The sequence below is a fragment of the Ammodytes marinus genome (assembly GCF_949987685.1).
Source record: "Ammodytes marinus genome assembly, chromosome: 17".
NCBI lineage: Eukaryota > Metazoa > Chordata > Actinopteri > Uranoscopiformes > Ammodytidae > Ammodytes > Ammodytes marinus.
In genome coordinates this window covers 20,204,876-20,211,632 of record NC_137221.1, presented here as the reverse complement: position 1 = coordinate 20,211,632, position 6,757 = coordinate 20,204,876, and the positions used below count along the sequence as shown (strand labels likewise).

The 6,757-nt window shown below is 38.9% G+C and overlaps 1 protein-coding gene across 1 annotated transcript in view; it reads left to right on the top strand.

The window, feature by feature from the left end:
• lpcat1 (lysophosphatidylcholine acyltransferase 1) overlaps nt 1-6,010 on the top strand; it is a 22,528-nt gene extending 16,518 nt beyond the window's left edge. Inside the window, exons 9-14 of the mRNA XM_080044826.1 lie at nt 1-67; nt 181-306; nt 1,760-1,913; nt 2,468-2,566; nt 2,650-2,791; nt 4,819-6,010. The exon at nt 1-67 is cut by the window's left edge and continues 16 nt beyond it. Coding sequence (XP_079900952.1) covers nt 1-67; nt 181-306; nt 1,760-1,913; nt 2,468-2,566; nt 2,650-2,791; nt 4,819-4,955 — 725 coding nt within the window. The 3' untranslated portion in view covers nt 4,956-6,010. The remainder of the gene's footprint in view (nt 68-180; nt 307-1,759; nt 1,914-2,467; nt 2,567-2,649; nt 2,792-4,818) is intronic.
• Nucleotides 6,011-6,757: the final 747 nt, after the last annotated feature.

The following is a 6,757-nucleotide window of genomic DNA, read 5'->3' as shown; positions in this document are numbered from 1 at the left end:
CTCCATCGGACGAGGAGAAGGAAAACCCTGCCCTGTTTGCCACTAACGTCAGACAGATCATGGCCAAGTACGTGTGTGTGGGCCGGTGGTTGTTTGCACAAGTGTCTTTGGATCCGCGTTGCACATTGTTTTGGATGTACATACATAAAAACACTTAAACGTATCCCTCTGTCCTGATAGGGCGCTGGACCTGCCACTCACAGACCTTTCCTTCGACGACCGTGAGCTCATCCTATCACAAGGCCCGCTGGGAATATACGACTACAGGAGCTTGAGGGAGTTCCACCTGCTGGTGCGCCGCTTGGGGTGAGTGACTGCAGACTGGATTGACAGGTCGGACTGGGTGGAGGGTGGAGGGTGGATACAAAGTGCTGAAGGTGAAGCAACACTGACACCCATTGTTATGTTTTAGACCTCTTTAGATCTTTGCACAGGCTGACGGTTAGTTTTTCAGCATTGATTTTTGAAATTGTTTTCTTAGATTTTAAAGCACTGCAGCAGACTTCATCTCAACGTTGCTTTAAGTTTATGAACCGTGGAAGGCTCCTCAGGATCCACTCACTCTGCTTTGTTGGCTGTTCCACTGAGCATGACTTAGATACATGGTCACTCCTCCTTCAGCTATTATGCTTCATAATGCTAAAAGCCGGGCCAGAGGAGTTGAAAAAAATATTGATACTTTTAATTGTAAACAAAAAATCCAAGTTTTTAGGATAGGCTTTTATGTCATTACATTTTTTTAATATTTATGTTTACTCACTTTTTTTTGCAAATGTCTAGCTCTCTTTTTTGTTTTATTATAATATTTGACTATTTCTATTATTATTTGTAAAAATACATTTTACTTTTTTAAACTTAAAAAACTTTTTTAAGTTTTATTTTTGGTATTATGTTATTGCATTGTTTATTAGCGTTATTGTATTGACTGTTTTCTTATTCTTTTATCATTTGAACTACTCATATTTTATTTTATTGCTTAGCGTGCATTGGTCTCCACATTCTATTTCTTGCTTAAAGGTTCAGTAAGCGGAATGGTCAGTTTAGCTAACTTCCTGTCAGTTACTGCAGTTAGCAGTCCCCTCCCTCGTCCCTACGCCACCACATTAATGCACTGTGGTCTTCAAGCAGCGAGTTATCTAGCGTCATCTCAGATCCATAAGTGCGATAAAACATGATAAAAACCATCAAAACAGACATTGGGAAGGATTTTTACCTGCTCCGCCATTGTATGCGCATACACATTCACCCATCTGCCGCTCTGCACGTGCACCGGCAGTGAGACGGGTGCCGGTTTGTAGCGTTCTCTCTTCTGATTGGTTATCAGTAGTGGGATCCCAGAAAAGTTTATTTGACGATTACATGCAGAGCGAGTGACTGAGAGATCGGCTTTATGAAACGCGCAAACTATATAAGTGATCACTGTATGAATAAAGAGCGATTTAACACTTATATTAACATAAATAAATAGCTTACTTCACCTTTAACTTCCTATGTTGTAATCAATGTAAAGCACTTTGATTTACCTCTGGTTTGTGGGAGAGGTGCTATATAAATATATCTTGATTAATTAATTAATTAATTAATTAATTAATTAATTAATTCAGATACTTTAATATGTATAATGTTGTGGAAAAGTAGCGTATATTGGATTTTACACAGGCTTATCAAAGTAAAGGTGAAACAACCTTGTCAAACACATGTGGTTACCCGTATGTGATTTCTTTGTGTTTTATCTCTCCCACCCACTGTGCATGGTCAGGCTGAGAGCAGGAACTACAGACTGTGTGTTGGAGGAGCAGGCCAGGAGAGCCAGGAAGCTGCAGGGAGACGGGCTGGCTCTGGAGGGCTTTGCACAGTTCCTGGACCTGCCAGTGACTGACATGCTCACACAAGTTCATAGTCTTTTCCAGCAGGTAAACATTTTAACGCACACAGCTTCAGTGTTAAATACAGCTTTGATTGAATACAGGCAAGTAAGTATGATTATTGTGTCAGTTACCTTCTGCAAAGGTTTGCTAGTTATTACATTTTTGAAGTCATTCCTGTTATCTCTGACATGTGTGCCACTCTTGCAACTTTGACAGGTTCCTGATACCAACCAGACCATATCTCTTAGACTTGACAGTTTCTCACATTAATGCAACAACATGCCTGAACCCCTGCTTATTAATACTTGAGTAGAACTTATTATTATTAACACATTAGCGCCCCCTTGTGGAGAGTCTTCACTTGGCTAAATGTCAAAGTGTACATGTTCTTGGTTGTTACTTTGCGATTCATACCTTACAACACGTCTCTATGAAGTTGATTGCATGACAGAATATAGATGATGTTAAACCAGACTATTAGTAAAAAGACAAATTACAAAACACTATTACAAATTCAATGCAGACATATAGACATTCTGGCATAAGATCATATTTATTTCTTTGCCACCTCTGCTCATTAAGATCATTTGTATTCCCAGTGTGAAGGTGGACAGATCGACATCAGACACTATGTCATCGCTCTGTCTACCGTTCATAGACCTTCAAAGTTGATGGAGACCCTCAAACTGGCCTTCAAGGTGAGCACATTTACCTCCCAATCTATCTCGACAACATAGGGTTTTAATTCATTGCGCTGAGGATACATATGTCGCTGTTTTAGATGTATGAGAACGAGGAGAACTCGGGAGTCCTACGGGAGGAGCTCGCCGCCATCTTGGAAATAATGCTGGGTGTGAAAGAGGGGGAACTCTCGGGTGTGTTTTTAGAGCTTGGCGGAGTTGACACGGCGAAGATCACATATGGTAAGACCCCGCTGATTGCTTTGTTAGTCATTAGGCATCTTTCTCTCAACTTCAGCTCACAATTAATGGTGAAACCTTTTAAAACATATGCGAGCCATGGCGGAGATGATTGACAGCATCTATCAGTGCGTCTGCCTCTGTGCTGTCGGCATCGCATTTCATTTCTCCTCGGCTTCACTGGAGAGGATAGGAGCCGTCTGGCGCTGATTTTTTTTCCTTTACATTCACCATCTGCTTTTCCTAGAAACTGTCAAAGCTTTTCCCTGCACTCTTTCTGCCTCTGTGGAAGCAATTTCTTATTTTAAGGCGAGACACTGCAGGTGAATAGAGTAAAATATATTTAACTTATAGATATCCTCATGAGACTTTGTAATTTGATTACCGTTACTTACATTAAAACACAATTTGTTTTGTATTACATACATATATAAATATATATTTAAAAATGGCAATATTTAACTAAGTAGGGGAAAGTGGCCTAAGTTGTGCATTTTGGAAGTTGTGCCACCCCTTGTTTCTAGAAAACCGTGGAAGAAATTGGAAATGTGACCACATATTTAAGAAGAGCCATCCATTTGACTCATCCTGTAAAGAAGGGAGACACAAGGAATAAGATATAAGCACATTTAAGCTAAAAAAAACTGTGTTTTGCCTTTCAAAGTAAAATTTCCTTGATCAAGGTTTTTTGATTATTGTGTCTGAACACTTATAGACAAGTTTGAAAACATTTGACACATGTTTTAGTGCTTTGGTATGCTACATTTTAAGTCTATACAGTTAGCACGATGTCAGCCCTAAATTGCTGCATCATGCTTATTATCCAAATTTCTGGGATTGGGGTGATTTGTGCCAAAGGGCCTAGGTGAGTTATAAGTAAGTATGTATGTAAAATGTATTTCTAAAAGCACATTTATGACAGTTTGCACTGTCCAAAGTGCTGTACATAGTGCATTCAGTAGGTGAACAATGAAGGTAAAATAACAATAACCAAAATAAAAGACGTAAAGCCCATACATCCACATAAACACAGATAGTAGTGCAGAGGTAAGATAGTTAATGGGGAGGAAACACCAGGGTGTACATATGGGTTTTGAGCCTTGATTTAAAGGTAGAAATGTAGAGGGAATCACATTTGTCAGGTGGCAGTTGGTTCCACAAGCACGGAGCAACTAGTGCAAAGTACATTTCTGAGAGTTGTGCCAGTGGCATGGCTGTATACGCTGGTCACCAAAAGAAAGTGATTGTCTACAGTAGCTCAGAAGATAGTGACATCTCAATTCCACTTAACGACACCACTGATGAAAGTTCAGATGGCCAGAAAGATGATGATGGTGACTTTGTCATTGTGAGCTTTGCAGGTAAAACCATAGACTAGGCCTTGTTTAAGAAAATTGTCCTTCAATCTTTGTCAACTATTTACTTTATTTACTTTAAATACACCTTAAATAAGTGATTGTCTAATGGATTTGTCTTGCATTACAGTTTATGAGATATATATCAATGGCACAATTCACCCCATGGTATTCTCTCCAACCGCACAACTTACACCACACCGGGGGCAAGTTGTGCAACAAGACAACTTTTTTTCCGAAAGCTATATTTCTTCAACAGTTTATTCCAGATCCAGGCCGTAAACAATGGTTGTATAGGAGAAATACTGTATAGAGACGCAAACAGACAAGGTTTAGAAAATGTCTAGATTGACCAGTGCTTGAAAAAACATAAACCAATCTGGGACATTTCCCATCTGCAGCTAATGTAAAAATGCAGGAGTGGATGCCGTTAATCTGCTCTGTAATGGTCTGGAATCATCACAGTAATTATACCAATGCCTCTAAAGGAAATTAAAAAAGAACATATTGATGTTAAAAATGCTACACGCTCTAAATGAATAAATAAATACATTAAGATAAACACTAAACACTTTTTCCCAGGCCCCTCTTTACATAGATAAATACACACCAAATGTAACTAATTAGACAATGTAAATTAACAACATTGAACTCCCATTTTCTTTTTTTCCGCAGATGAACTTCATCATTTTATAGAGCAGCACCCGTTCTTCGTCCGGGATTACCTTGAATTTAAAAACAATCCGAGCAAAACCTGCCACGAGCGACCTCCGAGCTCCAACGGTCAGAGTCACCACAGCAAACACGACTGAAGGATCTAACCTGCAGCTCTTCTCTCTGTCTGGTGTAACAGCATCTCCAATGCAAGCTTGCCCATCACCTCTGTGCCTTTTGACTGCAGGTATACAAACACTATTAGAATTATGATCAGCAAGGATGGATGGATGGATCCGAGTCACCTATCTCAGTTCTCCTTTGAATCTTTTTTTTTGTTGCCTTTTTTGTTTATTTTTTTATCCACATTAAAAAGCTATAGTGTGTTCTGAAGTTACACACTATAGCTTTAAGAACAAGAATCATGTTTTTTTCTGCTCTGCAAATGTGTTATTTATTTAAAACATAATGTTCTTATGTATGAAGTACAGATATTTAAGAATTAGTTGAGGAAGGGGTTATTATTTTTCCTTTTAGTTTTTTCTTAGACTTTGGGATGAAGGTTAACTCTGTGGTTGGTCTCAGGTAGATGGAAACTAGCACACTGCCTTCTCCTGCTGCTCTTCATTCACACAGTGCACTTAAAGAGACTTAATATCAGGTGAACAAGGATCCGTATGATATGCATCATGCTGCAACGGTTATCAAACCAAAACTATGTAACACATACTGTGAACAATCTGCCACTAAATCCAGTGAAATCATTCCTGACTTCGAGCAGCTGTGTCACTGCCATACCTACTCTATACAAACCAAGAACCATCGCAAAAAATAAATAAAAATAAACTAGAGGTTTATATGGACCAGAAATACACATATTATATTTTGATTGTTGTCTGAATACCAGTCAAATCATGCAAATATGTATTCTATTGTATTTGGTAATGTGATGAAGGATGTGACGGCTCTTTTAGGTTTTAGTTTTTCCTAAGTAAATGTTGTAAGAGGAGTATGGTTAGGCAATTTTTCGGAGTATCAAATCTTCCGTTTAAACATGTGATCAGTAGACAGATATTACAGACACTGCGTCTTCAGTTTCCCAAACCATTGATCTCACATGGTATATGCTGGACTGACACGTTTTTTTTTGTACCTTATGGCTGCAATGTTCCTGTAATGTTTCATTTTTGAATAAAATGAAATCGGAAATCAATTCTCCTTGCCTTTTTTTTATTTTACAGACGATCCCTGCGTTCCAAATCCAACTTCTTACTTTTTACTATTCTACATACTACAGCTGACCATAGAAAATGCGGTAGGGAAAGAATTAGGCCATACTCTTACTGATTTATTTCATCGTCACATCACACCTGAGATATCTGTCGCATCGTTGGTTATTTTCACATAGAGGCTCAGTCGATGTGACGTAACTTGCGGTTCACAGTAGATTGTGGGTCAGAATTGCCAAAAATAAATATTTATTTGTAAGCAGGCTGCATTTGACCTCATGTATTGGGACATCCTACGTCTCTGCCATACTAAATAACAGTGGAGTATGCGTATTGGAATGCAGCCTAAATGTTCTTCCATTTGTGTTGTCACTACTATATTCATCCACTAGGTGGTGCTCTGCTGTCACACATTCACCTCAACATGGTTTGGCTTTTTGACTCCTTCATACTGACATACTGTACCTGTATGAATCAAGTCAGTGGTTCTGAAATTTCATTTTGTTTAGAGCATTGTTTACTTAGCTTTAGATTCCATCCACATAATCAAGTCCTTTTGTGTTTCCCATTTGAACAGCTTTTGGGATCCACTACAACAGTACATTTCCCCTATCTGTCCCTGTCTGCTATTGCTTTTACTATGGTTCATTTCTTCTGTTGGCCACATGGTGGTGCTAGCTTCCCAAGCTATACGCACACCACAGAGACCATGCACCAGTGCCCACCTGATG